The sequence below is a fragment of the Stenella coeruleoalba genome, assembly GCF_951394435.1.
Source record: "Stenella coeruleoalba genome assembly, chromosome: 13".
Lineage (NCBI taxonomy): Eukaryota > Metazoa > Chordata > Mammalia > Artiodactyla > Delphinidae > Stenella > Stenella coeruleoalba.
The window spans coordinates 31,639,104-31,661,482 of record NC_137159.1 but is presented as its reverse complement, the minus strand read 5'-3'; the positions used below and the strand labels follow the sequence as shown (position 1 = coordinate 31,661,482).

The 22,379-nt window shown below is 42.4% G+C and overlaps 2 protein-coding genes across 5 annotated transcripts in view; one reads left to right on the top strand and one right to left on the bottom strand.

Annotated features, from left to right (window-relative positions):
• AAK1 (AP2 associated kinase 1) overlaps window positions 1–22,379 on the bottom strand; it is a 166,609-nt gene that overhangs the window by 37,093 nt on the left and 107,137 nt on the right. For 2 of the 4 annotated variants that reach the window (XM_079940688.1, XM_079940691.1), the window contains exons 11-16: window positions 18,526–18,680; window positions 17,243–17,553; window positions 12,324–12,572; window positions 7,588–7,817; window positions 6,214–6,371; window positions 4,807–4,911 (exon numbers count right to left, since the gene is read on the bottom strand). In XM_079940688.1, the coding sequence (XP_079796814.1) occupies window positions 4,807–4,911; window positions 6,214–6,371; window positions 7,588–7,817; window positions 12,324–12,572; window positions 17,243–17,553; window positions 18,526–18,680 (1,208 nt within the window). Of the gene's footprint in view, window positions 1–4,806; window positions 4,912–6,213; window positions 6,372–7,587; window positions 7,821–12,323; window positions 12,573–17,242; window positions 17,554–18,525; window positions 18,681–22,379 lie in introns of all 4 variants that reach the window. The other 2 variants (XM_079940689.1, XM_079940690.1) reach the window with 2 other exon arrangements.
• On the top strand, window positions 3,453–4,790 carry LOC307195985 (large ribosomal subunit protein eL36-like). The gene has a single exon (XM_079940692.1). It carries the CDS (start codon window positions 4,011–4,013, stop codon window positions 4,326–4,328), a length of 318 nt encoding a protein of 105 aa, XP_079796818.1. The 5' UTR covers window positions 3,453–4,010; the 3' UTR covers window positions 4,329–4,790.

Here is a 22,379-nt window from a genome sequence, read left to right as displayed (position 1 = left end):
CTTGGTTGGTTAGAAGGTTTCAAATCAGTGAACGGTCTGAGCTTGATTAGAAAACTTGGAGAAAATGGTGCCACCCTGAACTTCATACAGTGAGGACACACTAATTTCTGGGATTTAGATATAATTTTATTTCATTTGTGAAGAATGAAGATTCCTCTTCATTCACACCACAAATGCAAACGAAGGGAAAATACCAAACGTTCATAGAAAAGTGCTGGATAAATTGAGGAAAATACGAAGATGTTTTGTAATGCCTGTAAAAGCTTAGTGTCACTGATTTATAAGATTTCTGAGATGTGGTTATAACTACAGCTTCTGCGCTGGGCTGCCCAGGGACAAATTTCTACTCTGTCATTCCCCACCTATGACCTTGGGCAGGTCACTTAGCCTCTCATGGGCTGTTGTGAGGGATCACTGGAGATAATGTGCATAAAAGCACCTACCCAGTGGGCTTAGCACGCAGCATGTACTCAACATATGTTTGCAGGTATTACTGTCCTAACTACTCAAATATGTGTTTTCTAATGGCTGGGCCATTAAAAAAAATACTGCCATTTACAACCTTCAAAGTTAAGCATTACGGGGAGAAGAGGCAAAAATAAAAGCAAAAAACAACTCTTTAAAAAATAGTTCATACAGACAAAAAACAAAACATAAAATGTATGATAAGAAAGAATTAGGCATTAAAACTGGAAGTGGATGGAAAATGATTAGGGACATCTGTTATTAACATTGGTGAATCCAAGCTCCTATCCTTTGGCAAAAAGCGACTCCTTTCCTTCATTCAACAAATGTGTACTGAGCCAAGCACTGTACTAAACGCTGGGATTCAGCATGAAAGAAGACCCTCCTAGGGCTTATTCCATGACCCCCTTTCCAGGGAAACTATATCCTACCCAGCACCATAACTAGTCATCATTGTGACATTTTATCTCAAGGACAATGACCAATGCTTTATACATTTGGTATATTTAGTCAACTATTTGGCATATCCAACTTTAAGCACTTTCAACCAGACCAAAATACCAATAAATTTAAAAATTAGGGCTTCCCTGGTGGCACAGTGGTTGAGAGTCCACCTGCCAATGCAGGGGACACGGGTTCGTGCCCCGGTCTGAGAGGGTCCCACATGCCGCGGAGCGGCTGGGCCTGTGAGCCATGGCCGTTGAGCCTGCACGTCCAGAGCCTGTGCTCCGCGACAGGAGAGGCCACAACAGTGAGAGGGCCATATACCGCAAAAAAAAAAAAAAAAAATTAAAAATTATATAGACCAGACAACAAAGCTAAAAATAAAAAATAACACACAAAAAATTTTCACTATTTAATATTAAAAAACACACCTTCCAAATAATTCCAATGCCTGTTCCAAAATATTAACAATGAGAACATCATATGAAGACTTATGTGAAGACTTATGGGATATGGTTAAAACATGAGTTTTTTCTTACAAGGGAAACACACAGCTATTAGAAAGCACTCTCAGTAACAGTGTAATCCTCAAAGGCTGGGGTGGGGTGGGCAACTGGAGCAAGAAAGAGGCAAGAGAATAGTAGATTCTCTGTGAAAAAGTCTTCCTGGAAATTATAATTAGCCTCCCTCCCCACTCTCATGCCAGATGAAAATCACTGTTATATTGAGAGAAAAACTCTAAATACTTTTTTTTAAAGAATTAAAAAAAAATTTACTATGTGTTCTTGAAATCAGCAAAAGTGAACCTAAGAAAAATAGGAAACTGTAATCAAAAAGATAAAGGCAAAAGATAAAGAATTAGACAACAGAAAAAGAGTAGTTCTATAGAGTTGTCTTTGAAAGGTAATAAAATAGCAAATCTCTAGCTAGAATTACCAAGAAAAAGAGAAACACAAATACATACAATAAAATTGATGTATGCAAAGAAAATATTATAAAAGATTTAAATGTATTCTTCTATTTTATTAAAAAAAATTTGAAACTATAGATGATTTTCTAGGACATTATTATTAAATTTGCCTTATTATGAGGCAGAAAACCTGAGAGAGGAAGTTCTAGAGCCAGAAGGTCGGTGTCCCAGCTCTGCCACTTACTAGCTATGTGACCCTGGGAAAGAGACTAGCCTGTGCTCAGTTACCTGGGGATGATGTGGCAACCTCGGAGGGTTGTTGAGAGGGTCAGATGAGATAATACTTGCATAGGACAAATGACAAATTGGGAGAAAAGTTTACAATATGACACATGAAGAGCTCTTACATATTAATAAGAACAAAATAAACACAGCACATTAAAAAAACAAAAAAAAAAGGACATGAACAACACAAATCCCAAAAGAAATAAAAATGGCCAGTAAACAATGTCCTCTGTCTGCAGCCTCTGAGCTGGTCTGTCTGGGAAAAACAGGTGAAAATTACTCATTCACTGTTGACTGAAATAAAATTTGTATAGCATTCTTGGAGGGCAATTTGGAAATATGCACCAAAAGCCTTAATTACACATATCTTTTGATTTAGCAAATAATCCCCTAAAAGCTATCTTAAAGAAATTTTAAAGGATATGAATAAAAATTTGGCTTCAAGAATGTTTATGTGGTGAAAATTAGTAACAACCTAAGTATTAATCAAAGGGGATGTTAAATACAATGTTATTGTTCTTCCATTAAAAATCATGTTGTAGATTAGTATTTATTGAAGTGGGAACTACTAACTCCCATAGAACGTTTACAGAATGAATAACAAACTCCTGCATAATACCCAAGAGAAAATACTGCAGAGGCCATATTATCACAATGCAATGAAAATATATCCTAAATAACTCTAGGGTAAAGAAATCAAAACTTAAAATTTAAAATTTAAAAACATCCAGAAAAGAATGAGAATAAGAGAGCATTACAGGGACTTCCCTGGTGGTCCAGTGGTTAAGAATCCACCTCCCAATACAGGGGACACGGGTTGGATCCCTGGTCGGGGAACTAAGATCCCACATGCCGTGGGGCAACGAAGCCCACGAGCTGCAACTACTGAGCATGTGGGCCATAACTACAGAGCCCGCATGCTGAAACTACAGAGCCCACGTGCTATGGAGCCCTGCGCCACAACTACAGAGCCCACACGCCGCAACTACTGAGCCCACGCACCACAACTAGAGAGAAGCCTGAACACCATAGCGAGGAGCCCACGCACCACAGCGGAGGATCCCACATGCTGCAAGGAAGATTCCGAGTACCACAACTAAGACCCGACGCAGCCAAAAATTAAATAAATAAATAAATAAATAAATAGAGCGTTACATAGCAAATGTTATGGAATAACAGCTAAAGTTCTAATCAGAAATAAATTTACGAGGTTAGAAAAATACTGATACACCCAAAGAAAGCAGGAAGAATATGAAAAATTAAAAGCAGAAATTAATCAATATAATTAAAAAGATCAATTTTGAAGGATATCAAATGCCATATCCTACAAAGAACATATTCAAAACCTCACATCCATTGCTGAGGAATTTATAACAGTAAAACACTGACATCAAATTAATGTTTAAAAAAGAGGTACCTGGTTAAATACATTAGGATGCATCCACATAAAGGAATTTAATGTAGATATTTTAAAAGTTATATTCGAGGAGCTTCTTTAATGATATGGGGGAAAGATGCCAAATTTTGTAAGCAAAAAAAATTAGGCTTTAAAATATGACTATAAAGATGTACCTTAGAGTCATAAACTGAGGCTGAAAATCGTGCACAAAATTGTGGACACATGTATTTTTGTGAAAGAGAAGATCTGTAACTTCCCTTAGATTCACAAAGATATCTGTGACCCTAAAAAGGTTAAATGCCACTAACAGACATCCAAATGGTATTGCTATGCTAATTTCTCAGGGGTGAGATCATGGGGCTCTTAACTTTCTTCTCTATGCTCTTCTATAAATTACTAAATATGTATATTAATTAGGTTTTTATAATTACTTCTAGAATTTTTTTAAACGTCTCATTTAAAAAGGTATCTCGCTTCCGCCACAGCAGCCATTAAAGAGCAGCAGCCATGGCTCTGCGCTACCCCATGGCTGTGGGCCTCAACAGGAGCCACAAGGTGGCCGAGAACGTGAGCAAGCCGAGGCGCAGCCGCTGCCACGGGCCCCTCACCAAGCGCACCGAGTTTGTGCGGGACATGATCCAGGAGGTGTGCGGCTTCGCCTCTTACGAACGGCGGGCCATGGAGCTGCTCAAGGTCTCCAAGGACAAGCGGGCCTTCAAGTTCATCAAGAAAAGGGTGGGGGGACACGTCTGTGCCAAGAGGAAGAGAGAGGAGCTGAGCAATGTCCTGGCCGCCATGAGGAAGGCAGCAGCCAAGAAGGACTGAGCCCTTCCCCTCTGTGCACAATAAAACTTCTTCAGAAAAAAATAAAAATAAAAAGATATCTCCCTGTCCCCATAAGCACACACACACATGCACAAAAACACAGCATAGAAGAGACTCAGATATAGGATAGAGCATCTAATTCTTAGAACTCCTCAAGTCATTCCAAAGAACCTAAGCAATTACAAGAGATTAACAGAGTAATGTTCCTGAAATTTAGAAATATTTGCTGAAAAACATGTATGTGGACTTGAGAGAACAAATCCTGTATATTACTGCCAGATCACCCTGCCATTCTAATTCAAAGTGATTCTAGATCTTTTTTTATCCCGATCTTTTTATAGGAAATCTTCAGAATGAAGAAAACTACGTTACCACCAGGATCTGGGGCTCACTGCCATGCTAGGGTTATCTGTGGACTGGAAACCAGTGGGAAGGTCACAACAGTGAGTCTTGAGCTTCAGGTGTTCGCCATACTAACCAGTTCCAGCAGAAAATGAGGAAGCGGCAAAAGTATCACCTTGGCTTGGTTGAAAGCCTGGGATCAAACTCTCAGCTGAGCCTCCAAGCTTCTCAGGATGTTTGCCTGGAGGGACAAAATACCACTCGGTTCATCCCAGCAGAACCCCATGATGCACACACAGGCCAGGGGTGAAGGGCACCCTCCAAACCGACATCTGGACTTGACTCATTTTACTGCATTATGGCAACACCTTGGCTATTCAAAGGTCCTTGTCTGGTCACTGCAGTAACTGAGAAACAGCTGAGGAAAGAAAGGAAGTCTAAAGCTCTAAAGCCTGAGGACATTACTCAGAGCACAATGCCTCCAGCCTTCACTCTGAATCGATTTATCTCTACATCATTCTAATGAGTTTGATGATCTGTTTTCCATGTTGAAAGTAGTTATGAGAGCAAAAGAGAAGACAGATGGCAGTAGTGAGATGCTATGAGGGACAGGCACAATGACAATGGCTTAATGTAAAAGCCAACAGTTGAACAACAAGAACAGTGACAGGAAATTACTAAAAATAGATACAAGAATTTTAAAATTTGGGAGTCACTTAATCAGGTGCAAAATACTAGTTTTCAACAGCACATGAAGGCATTTCTGTTTACAGTCTAGAACAATAACTGGCATACGTAACAATGAAACAAATTGACAATAAATGTCAAAGAAAGTTAAATCTTATGCCCTATGAAGAAAAAAAAGGCAAGAAGTGTATGGATTTTTAAAAGATGTCTATAAAATTATAAAGCTAAAATGTTTGGTCAAAGTTCGTACCATTCACTCCGTTCTGATCATTCCTTTACCCTGTGCTTTTGTCTGCACTGAGGTACTTTTTTTGAACTGTATCATACTGTAGAATTTTCCCAGGGTGTGTGCTGTTGTTTTCCAAGGTGTATGTGTGTCTGTGAGTGGGTATCTTGCCTTCCAAATTAGACTGTGGATTTGAGGGTAGAAATGGTACCTTCTGTTTATTTGATCTCCGCTCCAGGGTCAGTCAACAGTAATAGAGAATTCTGATCATGAAGATTCAGTGTCTACATGAGGGCACACTCTCGTGGGTAAGCAGCTACGACTTTCTGGGATAATAAACCCACTTAGGACAAGGTACCATCACATTCCTCCAAGGAGTGAACATGCTTGACACTATCATCCTGATCTATGCTACCAAATCTTTCCTAAAAGTTTCCCACTCTCCTTGCTGCCACCCACAACAGACCAGGATTTCCTAAGGATGAAGAGACTTCGGTGCCCTAGTAAAAATACAGGCTGATTTGTGCATACACTTCAAAATCAAGTCTTTGAAGGAAAGAAAGACCCAAGCCTACATTTTCACATGCGTACCCCTCTAGAGTTAATCACAAAAAGACACCAATTACTCACCTTCCCCCAGCTTGGCAAAGTCCTTGTTCAGCAGTTCTTCAGCTGTGAGTTTGGAGAAATTGTCGTCGTCAAAGGGATTCCATGTAGAACCTTCTGAAGGATTATAAACGTTTTGCTGGGAGGCCCGAGGGGAGCCTGAAGGAGTGGTGGTTGCAGACCTAGGTAGGTTCCCACCCCCACGAAATAAAAAGACATATCAAGGTTGAAAAGGGTCAACCTATTTTCTCTTTGTTTCAAGAGCAAATTATTTTATAAGTCAAACCATTATTTTCTACAGTATGTTTCTAAAAGGGCTTCCCGTAGCAATGGAACAGTTTCCAAAGATGCCCTTTCCACTGTGTGAAACAAACATCTCCCTTTCTTTTGTGATTCACTGTCTCCCGCTACATCTTTAACCTCTTGCTTAGATTTTTGGTCTCATCTGCAAGTTCTTTCAATTCAGGATCCCAAAGCCACCTGTTCTTAGGCTCGTGCATCCTGTGGTGACCACTGTAACATTCACAACAGCTCCAGAGGGGCTGCCGCCTATTCCGGCTGCCTCGCATCTGTCAGGATCCAGCATCAGTGGACACCATCACAGTTAAAGAGCAACAAAGACATTTACCACCATCTTGAGCCCCTGGGTATCATCACCTGATTTTCTTCTAAAGTCCCTCTTGATGCCCTTTGCATTTACCTAATGACTCAATTTAAAGATTTTTAACTTCCGTATATGGTTCCAAGAAAGCTGAGAGCCTGACACTGCATTTACGCAACAAACACTCACTGCAATCTACCTGATGTCAGGCACAGAGCCTGTCACCGGATTTATAAAGGTTGATTAAGCCACGGTGCTTGCTGTGGATGAACTTGCAGGCTAGGTCTGCTAACCATACAAATAAATAATGATAATAGAGTGTGATACATGCTCAAAAAAGGGTTCAGACAAAATTATATATGATACCAGAGGAAGGGTCAAAGAAAATATAACCTCCAACACGGATCTTGATGAATAAATAAGCATTTCCTAAGTGGACCAGGAGGAGAGTGGCAGTTCCACCAATGTGATATAATAGTCCTTGGTCTGTTAACCAGTCGGTTCAGATATTATTCTACAGGCAATGGGGAGCCAATGAAATGTTATCAGCATGGAGAGATTTGATCAGATCAAGAATTTAGAAAACACATGATACAGTATGGGATGGAAGACAGACTGGAAACTGTGAGGCAAGTAGGAAATTATTTCTTAAGATCAGTCTGATCTACAGGAAAATTCAGTTCTCAATAAACACAGACACTCACCCCTACATATACATCTACACACAACTACATACACATGCAAAAATCACACAGCAATGTTCCCCAGCAGCCCTTGTCCACAAAAGCAGTACATACTTGGACTTATTGAGACTGGCCTCAGCTGCAGCTGCTTGGAGCAGCTGGGTTGATTTGCTGGCAGGGACCCCAAAGACTGCGCTGTGGGTCACGTCGCTGAGAATCCGCCTGTGCCCAGCACGCTGGGCCTTGGGGGACGATGGAGGAGTGAGAGATCCGAGTTTCTGCCCCTGGATGGTAGGAGGTGGGGTTGTCTGAACCTTTGGCTGTTGTCTTATGGGGGCTTGAATCTGCTAGGAAGAGAGACAAAAGCGTTAAAAAAAAAAAAAAAGGGAAAGGAAAAACAAATCAGCAGACGAGCATAACAAAAATGCCATGTGAGAGCTAACATATGGCTCAAATGGCTCAGTTTATCAAGAACACCCAGAAAGAAAAAAACAAGGCTTTGACGATCTGAGCTGCAGCCTTGAGACTGATACCAGCATGGTACTTACCTGGTGCTTATCTATAAATTTCAATCTTCATCGGCAATAATGTACAGGGTAACCATATGTAACTCGACCCAGATCAAAGACTGCAGAAGCTAGTCCTAGCTTTAAAGACCTAGAGAGTTTCCTAAAGGACCACTTTCTGCTTTAGGAACTCATTCAGAATGCCTCCACAGGGCAGCCTTTAAGCATTCTACTGGCACAGTTACAAGCCAATGAAGGCACACCTCTAGCTAAAACACATTTGAGCTGAGTGATTTCTGCTAAGAGATCCCTTTCTGACAGAGCTCAGACTACTAGTTAAATGAGACAGAATCTCACTGTGATTAATAAATGGCAGCACTTTTTTGCTTTTGTTGTTAACACTCTAGTTCATTGATAGGATGGGTCTTACAGGATTCTGTTTCTGTGGCAACCCCTGAGAAAATGTGCAGCATTGGAGCAGTGGGATGATCCTGTTCCCATCTTCAGTTTGGAAATGGCACTGAAGAACCATGTAGAGAATACAGTAAAAGAGAAGAAAAAATGTAAAAGCCCTTGATGATGACTGATCTAATAATACGAGGCCTCTCTTGACATACAGGTCTTTTCCAGAAGGAAGGCAGGACACACTGTCACCACAGAAAAACAAACTGGTGGGAACATCCTTGTGGCCACATAGCGAGTCTTTAAGCATAAGTCTTGATCTACAAAGTTCTATGTCAAGAAAATGAACAAAAATTAATATTAAGAAGGCCACCTAACCCTTTTCTTAACTGTCAATCCAGATATAAAGGAACTCAGAATATTAAATGCCTCAGGTATTGAACTATCCCTTCCCTCCAGTCCTTCATCTCAGATTGGAGCTGCCCCTCCACGCTGCAAATTGGTTCTCACATTCTGTGTCTTCAAAGATGCAGAGATTTAGGAAACTAGAGTGTCCAGCTACTTGGGTCAGGATGCTGACAGCCTGGGAGCTTCTGTACCTATATTGACTCAGACTTTAATTTTATTGAGGCAGGCTACGTACATGTGAGAGTACACAACCACTCACCAATCGAATGAATGATACAATATAAGGTTCTAATTCCGATCAAATTAAAGTCAAAGGGTAAAGCAGCTGACTGCATCTCTGAGTGAGAAGCAAAGTGCTCTGGGAAGAAGACCAGAGTTCCAGCTCCACAACTTCCTCAGGGGTCCAGAAGTGCATCTGCAACAGCCAGCCTAAAGCCAGTACCCATAGGGGCGAGAAGGGATTTAAGGACAGAACTAGATTTGCTTATTTCTTGCACTTTAAGACATTCACTACACTGAAAAGGGTACTTAACTGTTGAGGCCCTTTATTTTGAAGAGTCCAGACTACCTGGAGAACATTTTCCCTTCCTTCTGCCTATTCTCTGTATGCAGCACACCGAAGAACAGATGCTTCCATCATGAGGACACCTTGTTTTATCACAGCTACCAATTCAAACTGGCTGCCACCCATTCAGCCACTCCCCACAACAACCCTGTCAAGCAGTTTTATTTCCAATCAGAAACTCAGAATGAAGAGTCAAAAAAGACCTTAGAGAACATGGATTCCAACTCCCTCATTTTAGAAGAGACCAGACCAAGGCCCCCTAAGGCTAAGTGCTCACTCAAGGTCACACGGTCAATTGAGGGCAGAATCCATGTCTCTTGACTATCGCCCAGGACCCTTTTCTGCACCATGATGCCTCCTCATCCAAAAATGGGATTGGGAAGGGGGAGGAGGGAGAAACAGACCACAGGGGGAGAAGAAGCAAGGTAGACTCAAATGCCTATCTTGCCAAAGATTTTTTAAAAAACAAAATATATTAACTATAAAAGGAGTATAATAACATCAAGAAATGTAAGGATATAGACTAGGGGAGAAAAACCACCCGGACTTCCATTCCACTACTCTAATACAACTGTTCTTATCTTTCTGGTATCTTATATTTAAGTCTATTTCAAGTACATACTCGTCCCATAATCTCATCTCTCCTCTAACACTACCTCATGAGAGTTTCCATACTATTGTACAGACTTTTATGACCATGATTTTTAAAAATTAATTTATTTTTATTGAAATATAGTTGATTGTTTTTGTTTTCTTTTAATATTTATTTATTTTTGGCTGTGTCAGGTCTTAGTTGCAGCATGTGGGATTTTTCATTGTGGTGCACGGGCTCTTCGTTGCGCCGTGCAGATTTCTCTCTAGTTGTAGTGTGCAGGCTTCTCTCTAGTTGTGGCGCATGGGCTTCAGGGTGCATGGGCTCAGCAGTTGCGGCACGCAGGCTCTCTAGTTATGGCGTGTGGGCTCCAGAGCTCGCAGGCTCTCTAGTTGTGGCGTGCTGGCTCAGTAGTTGTGGCACGCAGGGTTAGTTGCCCCGCGGCATGTGGGATCTTAGTTCCCCGACCAGGGATTGAACCCACGTCCTCTGCATTGGAAGGCGGATTGTTAACCACTGGCCCACCAGGGAAGTCTCTGTAACCATGATTTTTAATGGCTGCACAGGTGAGTTGTTGGAACGAGTTAGGTTGCTTCCATGCTTGTGGCTATTTTTAAGACTGCAATAAACATCTGTGGGGTATGGCCATCCTCCCTTTGCAGATTGTTGTGAGATGGTTGCAGGGTATGCTTTACATTCAATTACTTGCTTCTCTAGCAAAGTCCTACAAAGGGTCACCGGAGAAAGGGAAGGGTCAAGGCTGGGAGGTTCTCTGGCTCCTGGCTGAAGCACGTTCTGTTCTCGTTCCTTCTCTGTGCCCTCAACCACCTACCCCTGAACAAAGTGCTCAAAGTATTTTTTCATTCAAGGAACATGGAGAAGGATCACAGTTCATTCCCAAGGAAGTGGATACTTTTGTCCAGGGTCAGCAGAGGGGGACCCCATAAGAAGGGTATAGTCAGTGGTAGATGATCGCGTCCTCACCCTGAACGATCATTGTTATTATCCTTGAACACAGATCAGGATTCTTCAGTTCATGCCCCAGCTCTGGTGCTATCAGTCTGTGTGTCTTGGGTGATCCCTTTCTAGCCTGGGCCTCAGTTTCTAATTCCATTAAATGAGGACTGGACAAAATAAGATTTCAACTAGCTACATGATACAATAATTTTTTTAAAAACTCTTTTTCCATTAACAAGAGGAACTTTGTCGCTTGTTAAAAATACAGAGAGTAGCTGTCTACCAAACGCCTGCAGGAAGACCAAGCTGTTTCAGAAACGAAGGTGTAAAGACACTGAACACACATTTAGCTGAGACTTAAAGAAGACAATCTATTTACGGCACTGCTTCCTTTTGAAGGGATGTAGCTTTTCTGGTTTAAGATGAGTGACAAAACTCTATTAGAAATCAATCCTCAGAAAGATAGTTTCTTACTTTTCCTTCGTTCTTCTAGTGGTTGGGCTTCCCTGGGAATAAGAGAGTAGCTGTGATACTCTGTCAGCTGGGTATGTAAAATGCCTTTTTCTATCATTATAAAATTTTCTATTACTGTCACTCTGTGAGTACTCATTAAAGGCACTCATTAAAGGTCAAAGTATGATGTGCCTGAGGAGGTACCTGTAGAGGTCAATCAGAAAGCATGTAGAGGTCTTGATTCTATACTCAGCCAGTATCTAGAAACGAACATGCCGAATTTCTAAACTGACAAGATGGCTCAAACAACAGTCAGATGCTCTGGTGCCCAGAGGGAGATCAGGCCACGACAAATGGTCTCAGCAAGCGGGCCCTGGAAGGGCGCTGCATAGTAGACTTATTTAGGTGGCCAGTAATATCGTCCAAGACAAAGAATAAACACAAGACTGTCAGGACTCAGGGTACAGGTGGAGGCCTACACGAACCTCCCGAGACTGGGAAGGCCACAGTGGTCAAACTGCCCCCTGAAGACGGGAAAGGGATTAGCTCTAACCCTACCTAGGGCTTTGACTGCTTGACACTGGCACTGACAGAGACAATGAACAGCTCTTTCTGCCAGCCTAATATTAGAGTGAGAAATAAGAAAGTTCATCGTCTATTAATCCCATACTCCTAATTTATGCCTCCCCGCTCCCTTCCCCTTCGGTAACCATAAGTTTGTTTTCTATGGCTGTGAGTCTATTTGTGTCTTGTAAACAAGTTCATTTGTCCATCAGCAACCTAGAATCATTTTTCTAAAACCTTAAGCTTCTAGAGTATACCTCATCCTTTTCCTGGATGTATCGGGAAAAGATCAAATATTTTCACCACCAGGGCGGGGAGCAGCCATGCCACACCAGCTGCTGCGGCCTCTTTCCCACCCTTTCCCTAGCCCTCACTGCGTGCTCCTCTTCTGGTTGATTCTCACCGCTGGCTCCTGGGCAGGGGCTGGCTGGGGGGCTGTGGCTGGCTGTGCCTGGGCCTGCTGTAGGGCTACCACTGCGGTCTTCTGCTGCAAGGCAGCCTGCTGAGTCAGCAGCTGTTGTTGATGCAGGGTTGTGGCCAGCTGCTGCTGCTGGTAGAAGCTCTGTATCAGCTGCTGTTGAGAGCTTCCTTGGGCTACCACGGGGAACTGAGCGATCGCTGGTTGCTGGGCTGCAGGGTGTACTGCCTGAAACTGAGCAGGAGAAAGTGGCAAGGAATGAAGAGGTGAATAAAAGCCTGTCTCAGAACCATATTCCACAAAGGATGAATGTCTCAGTAACAACTAAGACCGGTGCTGAAGCCAAAGGCAAGGGCAGGTAGGGCGTCTTTTACCTTGGCCTGAAAAGTCACGAGGGGAACCTCAGGGCATGACATAAACACAGCAGCACGTTACACTGACAGGCTCCAGCCACTGCACTACCTGCCTCCTGCAGTGCAGACTGGCTTCCGAGGGGTTTCTGTGCCTGGCCTGAGGGCATCCATCTGACTGTACATCTTGTGACTCCACATGCTGGAGCGTAACAGAAGCTACTAAATGATCTGCTAACCGCAGAAGTTATCCCTCTCGTAAAGGGATTTGGAAATAACCAGGATTAAAATTCTTCCCTACATGAACAGGATGAAGCAATGATGACACTAAGGAGAATAACCTAAATGTTAACTCAGTTATTAAGTCCTCTCAAGCCTTTCTGAAAATCATTTCCCAATAGCTCTCTTTATTATACTCCCATCTTTAAACATTCAAAATATTCAATATACTCTACCACTTAATGATATTTTATCTTATACTGGTAGCATGGTTTCAAGTTATATTCTTTTATAAACTTCCTGAAGACAGGAATACTTCTCTACTCCTCACTACTAAGGACTCTGTGTAAGGCACAAAAACACAGCTGAAAAAAGGGCCTACTGATGAACAAAAGTCAAGATCTTGTCTGTGAAAGCCCAAATACTGTCACTTAGTTATGAAGTTAACTGGGAGGATATTGTTTGCCTACTGGGGCAAAGTTAAAGCGTTAGCAAAAAAAGCAGATATCAATAAATAGCTGGCTACTTATAATAGCAAAATGCTAGAAACAACGAAATGTCTGTCAACAGGGGACTGATTGGAATAAATTATGCTATATATCCTTTAAAGGGAACACTCTCAAGTTGTAAATAGGAATGAAGGATACCTCCATATATGGGATGGAGGGAACAGAATTTTGCAGATTTAAGTTTGAAATTATGTAAATGTTTTACATTTTCACAAAACAAAATTAAACCGAAATTTAAAAAGCAATAACTAAACAGCAAAACAAAGCAAATAAACCTGTGTATCAGATTAATAGCCAAACTCCTAGAAAATAATGTGCTAAACATTCTAGGTGTAAGAATGGCAAAGAAGGGCTTCCCTGGTGGTGCAGTGGTTGAGAGTCCGCCTGCCGATGCAGGGGACACAGATTCATGCCCCAGTCCGGGAAGATCCCACATGACGCGGAGCGGCTGGGCCCGTGAGCCATGGCCGCTGAGGCTGCGCGTCCGGAGCCTGTGCTCCGCAATGGGAGAGGCCACAGCAGTGAGAGGCCCGCATACCGCAAAAAAACAAAAACAAAAAACCCAAAAAACAAGAATGGCAAAGAAATCTTAAACTGTTTTCAGTAATCATATTGGTATTGTTATCTTGAAACTATAAATCAATTAAGAATTATGTTAATGTTGTTAGGAATCAAGATTTCCAGATGAGAAAGATACAAATATAAAATCCAAGAAGTTAAACAAAAATCCTATAATTACAAATCTGCTTTAGAAATATAAATTTGAATTCATGGTGTATATTCTATTAAAAAATATATATATATGTGTCCTAACTATTCACTGAAAAGACCTAAAAATAATAACCAACCCATTAGCAAATGGGTATCCCTAGTAGCAAGACTGTGGTCTCTAAATATCATTTCCATTAAAGGGAAACAGCTCCTTGGAGAAATGGCTGATTCCAGGTCAAGGGCAGAATGATTCTGGAACAGCTTGTTACACCAAATAGCAAGGACACATTAAAGGCTACTGGAGTCACAGCCAAAGGACCCAGGAGCCAATCTGAAGAGACTTCCACTGGCCAAAACTGAGACAACTGGGACAAATTTTTTTAACAGCAATGTGTGGAAACATATCAAATATATTAAGATGCATGAACTCATAATGATACTAAGAACAAAACAAAATCTTCATTGTTCACTTCTGGATGGTACTATGAACAAACTCATTATTCTGAAAACTGGTAAACACAGGGAAAGAGTCATGCATTATTTCTGCCTTTTCTGTACAAACAGTACCTCAGGGTAATCAAATACTTGCTGAAAAAGTTCTTTACAGGGGACTTCCCTGGTAGTCTAGTGGTTAAGACTCCGTGCTTCCAATGCAGGGGGTGCGAGTTCGACCCCAAGTTCTTTACAGAAAAATCCAGCCCCGAAATGAAGATGGAATGCTAGAATATCACCGCTTTGCCACCCCTAATGAATTAATGGACTTAGGAAACAAACTGAAGGGGAATATTAAGTGACTGGATCAGACAGACAACGCCAAACCCACAGATTGATCTTAATATTAATAAAAGAGGGGACAAGCAGACTTTATCCACAGTTTCGCTTTCTGCAGTTTCAGTTACCCGTGATGAACAGTGATATGAAAATATTAAATGGGGGGCTTCTCTGGTGGCGCAGTGGTTGAGAGTCTGCCTGCCGATGCAGGGGACGCGGGTTCGTGCCCCGGTCTGGGAAGATCCCACATGCCGCGGAGCGGCTGGGCCCGTGAGCCATGGCCACGGAGCCTGCATGTCTGGAGCCTGTGCTCCGCAAAAGAAGAGGCCACAACAGTGAGAGGCCCGTGTACCGCAAAAAAAAAGGAAAGAAAACAAAAAAAGAAAATATTAAATGGAAAAGTCCAGAAATAAGCAATTCATAAGTTTTAAACTGCATGTTGTTCTGAGCAGTGTGACGAAACCTTGCACCATCCCATTTCGTCCTGGCTGGGATCCCCAACCATTGACACCATCTGCTCCTGACATGCAACCATTGACACTGTCATGGCTCCATGGTTCTGGATCCCAAGAAGCAGATGACCCTCCTTCCGACATATGGTTAGAAGGTCAATAGTAGCCTAACGCTATGTCACAATGCTCACGACATTCACCTTACTTCATCTCATCAAGCAGGCATTTTATCATCTCACATCATCACAAGAATATTTTGTGAGAGACACTACACTCACATAAGTTTTATTACAGTATATTGCTATAATTGATGTATTTCATTATTAGCTATTCTTGTTACTCTCTTACTGTGCCTAATTTATAAACTAAACTTTACCACAGGTATGTATGTATAGGAAAAAACATGGTATATATAGGGTCCGGTACTAGCTGTGGTTTCAGACATCCACTGGGGGTCTTGGAATGTATCCCCCACAGACAAGGTGAGACTACTGTATGTCTTGTGATGTTGAGACTACTGTATGTCTCCTGATGTGATGCAACTGGAAGAACAAAGGACTATCAACCTGAATCAAATACTGAGAGGCCTCAAGAAACTACCCCTTTACACAGAGGGTGGTGGAACATATTAAACAACACCACAGGGATGCAATCAACCAAATCCAGAATGTGGGAAATTCTACAGGACAAACGACCCAGTTTCTTTAAAAAAAAAAAAAAAAAAAAAAAAAAAAGTGGCAAAGGGGAAAAAAAGAGGAGGAAGCCACCTATGGCTAAAAGGGGGACTTAAAAGATATATTGATCATTATAAAATGAATATATTCAGAGCAAAAAAATGTGAAAAAATATACAAAGCAATTTAAATTATGACACACCAGAAAGAGTTAAACACTACTGGATATTTGATGATAATAAGAAATAATTGTTTTTCTGCTTCAATTTGATGATGGTGTCATGTCAGAAAAAAAAAAGAAAAACAAAAAAGAGTCATATACCAAAATGTTCATTGCAGCTCTATTTACAATAGCCAGGACATGGAAGCAACCTAAGTGTCCATTGACAGATGAATGGATAAAGATGTGGCACATATATACGATGGAATATTACTCAGCCATAAAAAGAAACAAAATTGAGATATTTGTAGTGAGGTGGATGGACCTAGAGTCTGTCATACAGAGTGAAGTAAGTCAGAAAGAGAAAAACAAATACCATATGCTAACACATATATATGGAATCTAAGAAAAAAAAAGAAGGTCATGAAGAACCTAGGGGTAAGACGGGAATAAAGACACAGACCTACTAGAGAATGGACTTGAGGATATGGGGAGGGGGAAGGGTAAGTTGGGACGAAGTGAGAGAGTGGCATGGACATATATACACTACCAAACGTAAAATAGCTAGTGGGAAGCAGCCGCATAGCACGGGGAGATCAGCTCGGTGCTTTGTGACCATCTAGAGGGGTGGGATAGGGAGGGTGGGAGGGAGGGAGATGCAAGAGGAAAGAGATATGGGGACATATGTATAACTGATTCACTTTGTTATACAGCAGAAACTAACACACTATTGTAAAGCAAATATACTCCAATAAAGATGTTATAAATAAATAAATAAAAATTTAAAAAAGAGTCCTTAAAAACCAGCTTCCTTGCTGAGGTTCCCTGGTGAGGTGCAGAATTCCCCATGGCCTGAGAAGAAGCAGGGGAGGGCTGTGAGTGATGCAGTGAGGGCTCCACTGTGTGAGGTTTAGTGTCTGCCATCTGTGAGTACAACGCTGTGCCGGGTCATGGCTCTCTGTCTTCCCAGGGCTTCCCAAGGAAGACACCTGCACGTAGTGGACCTTTTCACAGGGATGACTCACATATGCCAAGCGAGGGTCACATTCACCGCCTTACCTGCTGAGCCTGGGCCTGCTGCTGCTGCTGCTGGTAGAATGTGCCCGCTGGCTGCTGTGCAGGAGGCGGTGCCGCCTGCTGCTGCTGCTGCTGCTGCTGCTGCTGCTGCTGCTGAAGGAAGAGCTGCTGCTGGTGCTGGGGTGTGGCCTGGGCCTGGGTGGGCAGACCCTGGGCCTGCGTGGAAGGCGGCTGCTGTGGGGTGGGCGGAGCCTGGGGCTGCTTGGGCTGAGACTGCGGTAGGGGTTGGCTGGGTGGAGGCTGGGGTTTTGGTTGAGGAACGCTGGCTAAAAGGCCAGGCTGATTGCTGGATCCTGCAAGGAGAATAAACTCCATATAAGGGCTCAAAACTCTTCCAAACGAAAGCGGCTTTCTTTCTTGCCAAAGCAATAAAGAGGGGGTGATCAGTGGACAGATAATCCCAAGATCCATGGGCTTCTCACTGTCCTTGCACCTGGAAGGCCCTTCCTTCTTCTTGCCATACTACGTGCTTCATATTTTTCAAAACATGGTCCAATAACAGTGTTCAATGCTTGTCTCCTTCAAAAAGTCCTCCCTTGCTCACCATCCCATTTAGTCAATTACTCCTTTAGTCAGCACCCTGAGGATCTACATATTCAACCGGACTTTGATGCTACTGTACATAAACACAATCTTTGCATTTGTGGCACACTGCAGGACCAAAGCATTCTTTGGTGGTTTACATGTATGTTACACAACCCCAGTCTGGATGCCTGATTGTAAGTAAATGACCACCAAATTCACCAACAGCAGCTTCCTGGTAGGGGGAGTGATGGCTGTGTTCAGTTACTTGATAATTTGGATCAATCCTCTTTACGAAAGGAAACTCAGTCCGCTCATTAGAAATGGAAAAACAAAACATGAAGAGGTGACAGATACCTCAAGAGACAGAGCATTAAAGAAATAATTCCTCTGTGTCCAAAAAGATTTTTTTTTTTAATGCAAAGAGAACTATATGAAATAGAGAGGGAGGCAGGGGACGAATGGACCACGTCATAAAATCAGGGCCAAGACTAGAAAAAATAGAGACAACAGGCTTCAGTGGCCTTGGAGATCCACTGGAGAATTCAATGTGAGGCCTTCCTTTTGGCCAGCCATGACCCGTACAACTTCAACGGCAGCTCATCTCCAGTTCCTTGAGGAAAACCATTACTCTTTACATGTCTCTAGATTCCATTCCAGGAAAAACCAGGCTTTCCAAGACTTCTCTACAGTCCAGGATGACAAAGAGGTGTACCAAGTTTCAAACCGACCTAGTTACTGACCTGTGGCCTGAGGTGGGGGCTGAACTGTGGCCCTCTTACGAGGTGTCAGGGCTGGCTGGATGGGAAGGATTCCTGGGTTGGGCTGAGTCTGTCCAGCTTTAGGCCTCTGGCGGGGTGCTATTGAAGTCTCTGTGGTGGGAATGGGATCTGTCAGTCTAGAAAGAGAAAAGGTGAAAAAAAACCTGCCTGTTAAAGGGTGAGAAAATGAAGAGGGGGCAGACAGAGTACATGATGGATAACCTTTCACCTCCACATTCATCCAAACCTTCCATATCCACTTAATCAACATTTCCCAGAGGGTATTCCACAGGATGTTTTGTGTTACTAGATGTTATGAAAAAAAAAAGGTGGGCAAATAAGTTTTAACACACTGATCAAAATAGCAGATTCCTTTCTAGAAAAACTTTTCACTTGTGAACGTGCAAGGAATACCTCAAAGACAGCATTATATAGAATGCAACGTTTCTCAAACTTTTTTGATCTTGGGACCATTTTGCCTAATACTTCTTAGGATTTCCTAGAATCTACTTTGATGATAATGCAAAGAGGGGTTTAAAGCAGGTGGTTTTCAGATGTACAGGGACTCAAACCTGATTCGAACTAGCTGTCAAAATGGTCTCTCTATAATAAGAAGCATCAAATGAGTTAATCCAATAACGCAACTAGAAGGAATAAGTAAACAACCCAAGATAAAGGATTTGGGGAGTGTGACAGGAACTCTATTTCCTCCAATACACATATTTGCTTTTTTCCATGGTAATAAGAATTTTTAGCTGGACATAGGGTCACCCAGAGTAAAAATCACATTGCCCAGTCTCGCTTGTAATCAGGTATGGCCATGCGTCTAAGTTCTGGCCTACGTGGGTTATAAACAGATTGTTATGTAGCAGTTTCTAGAAACCTTAAGAAACTCTGTGCATGCTCTTTGTCTCTCTTCTTCTTTGGCAATTCCTTGATCCTGCTGCTTGGAAGAGGGATGCTGCCATATCGGCCCATGAGGGCATGGCCACAACCATAGGGATGGTGGAGTGATGAGCTTAAAGCAGCCTGGGTACCTGAGGGCTTTGTGGAACAGAACTCCGTATCAGCCCTGGATTACTTGCTTCCAGATGTTGTTTACTTGAGAGAAAAAAAAAATCTATCTTATATAAGCCACTGTCATTTGCACTTTCTAGAACTCACAGCCAAATCTAATCTAAATGAGTACAGAGTGTAGTCTGCTTGCTCCTTGCGATGGTGCTACAGCCCAAGTGGTAGCTTCCCTTGATTTCGAGCAGTGCAGGAAGCTGGCTACTAGCTAACTTAGATCAGAGCGGCTATCCTTTGAAAACACACTTTAGGGAGTAATAGCTGAGGTGAAGGCCAAAATAAACAAGCTTCGTGAATATTTCCAAAATATATCTGGCACAGCCTCCATAAAATGCAAAATAGGAAGCAGAGCAGCTGGCCCCGTGTCCTTCCTCATGACATGTCTCCAAGGCAAGCCCATTCTGGACCCTGAGGCTTTTCACTGGCATCCTGCTCTCATGCTGGGTGGAAAGCTGGTAATATAAAAGCTATCACATCGGAGAGGCTGTGACCTGGGGAAGGGAGGTGGGAAGGAAAACAGGACAGATGCTGGGAAAGAGGAGAAAGGGGTAAGAAAGATCAAGCCAAGGGTGAGGGAGGTAAACAGACTTCTGTAGAAAACCAAACGCCAAGAACTTCCACACTGGTCTCCTAAGGGTAACATTTTTAGAATCAATGGGATTTGGAGTCAAAGAAAACCGTACTTGAACTCTAGCTCCCCAGTAACTAACTGTGATAACAGGCATGCCACTGAACCTCTTTTAGCCTGGGGTCCCTTATGTATAAAATGGAGACAATAATACCTACTTTATGAGGCAGATGTGAACATCAATGTATCAATAACTGTAAAACCATTTTATAAACTGAAGCGTGCTCAAAATGTTAGTTTGTATGGACCTCAGTATATTGTAAGAAAATACAGATCTTGAAGCCAGCAGATCTGGCTCTAAGTTGCCCTATCTGTGTGATACTGGGCAAACCACTTAACGTGCAGAGTAGAAAGAGTGAGGATGCTGGAGTTCTGGTTCTTCTGCTAATCACATACTGACTAACTACCCTGAGCAGCTGACTTACAATTCTGAGTCTCTGTTTCCTCATCTGTGAAGTGAGAACAGCAACAACCTCACAGATTTGTTTTAAGGGGGGGAAAAAGGTCATCTTATTTATGTAAAGTACCTAGTATGGTAGCTGGTATATGTGATGCCTCAATGAATAGTGGCTACTTTAAAAATAGAGTTTGAGGACAATTCCCTGGTGATCCAGTGGTTAGGACTCTGCACTTTCACAGAGGGCGAGGGTTCAATCCCTGGTTGGGGAACTAAGATCCCACAAGACGCGTGACGGGGCCAAGAAAAAAAAAAAAAAGGAGTCTGAAAGAAAAACCCACCTCTCAGGACTGGGGAGCAAATGTGATCACGCAAATGAAATCACTGCAGATTATATACAGAACAGCTTAGATCCAAATCTCTTGGCTGTAAGGTCTGCATATTCTTGCAGCATTACTGAGGTCCACACGAACTAACACATGGGCACCATAGAGTTTATATAAGTTACACAGTCACAGGAGTGTTTGATGTTCTCATCTGCCTCATGATGTAGGTATTATTTTCTCCATTTTACACAACACAGTACCACTCAAACGTCAGCAGGTATTATAATTTTTATAAATGTGTGTGCTTTGTGGGAATGGATCTTTGCTTAGCCTCTATACATACCAAGTCTGGGCCTAGTACAAGATGGCCATAAGCCCAAAAGATTAAGCTAATTAAATCAGCCCCAAAAGCAATTCCTAGAGGTGATCATGGCAGACTTACTAACATATAAACAGAATGCAAAGTAACATCATGGACGTAGTTTGCTAAGTTTGTTAAAAACCAAAGTCTTATTACTTTAGAGCCACATCTGGAATAGACACACAACAGGCATTCTATAAATATTCAAGAATTTTCTAAAACAGAAGTTATTTTACTATTCTATTAAAATTCATATATTCCCATCTAGGGTGCTTTGTTGATATAATTTGCACTAAGGCTTCCTTGACATGGGAGTGTGGTAGAAAAGTAGGGTATAAACAATTCTGGGACAACCCTGAGAATTTGCCATTTGGAAGACACGGCAGCCATGAGGATGCGCCTTGCAGACCTTCGACTACAAGGGTGTAAAAGACCAAGTGGCTCAGCTATTGTGCTCCTGAAATCCACTGCCCTGTGTGCCCCGAGGCCACGCTTCCCAGAGGCTGCTCTCAGCCATAATGTTCCAGCCACAAGGATATTAAGGCAGGCCGGTTCCTAAAAGACAGGACTCCTGGACAATGCACCTTCCTTACCTTGTGTGGCAGGCAGTCCAGGTCACTTGGAGCCAACCTTCTCCTCCCTGCTCTGGGTCAGACTTCCATGCTTTCTGATGGCTCTCCCAGCTTCCTCGGCACCCACTCTATTTTCTCGCACAGGGGCATTTCCCCAAATAAAACCCTAGCTTCTTGACTCCTCTCTTGACCTGCTACTTGGAAGAACCTCCGTTATTTAGAATGTGATTACCTAAGATCCATAGGCTCTTTTGCTGTTCATGGACTCAATGCTTTGACCTGTACTTTCCTAATGTGGCTGGAGCCACAGAAAGTAAGATTTCCTGGAGATTAATGTGGTGGACTAGGCTATGCAAAGGCCAGGACACATGTTTAGCAATATTGTACTAGCAATACTTAAGGTCTGCTGTCACCGCACCTCTGAATGCCCTGCACCTATTCCCAAGCAAAGGGAGTAGCTGTGGGGTTCTCGATTCTCTTT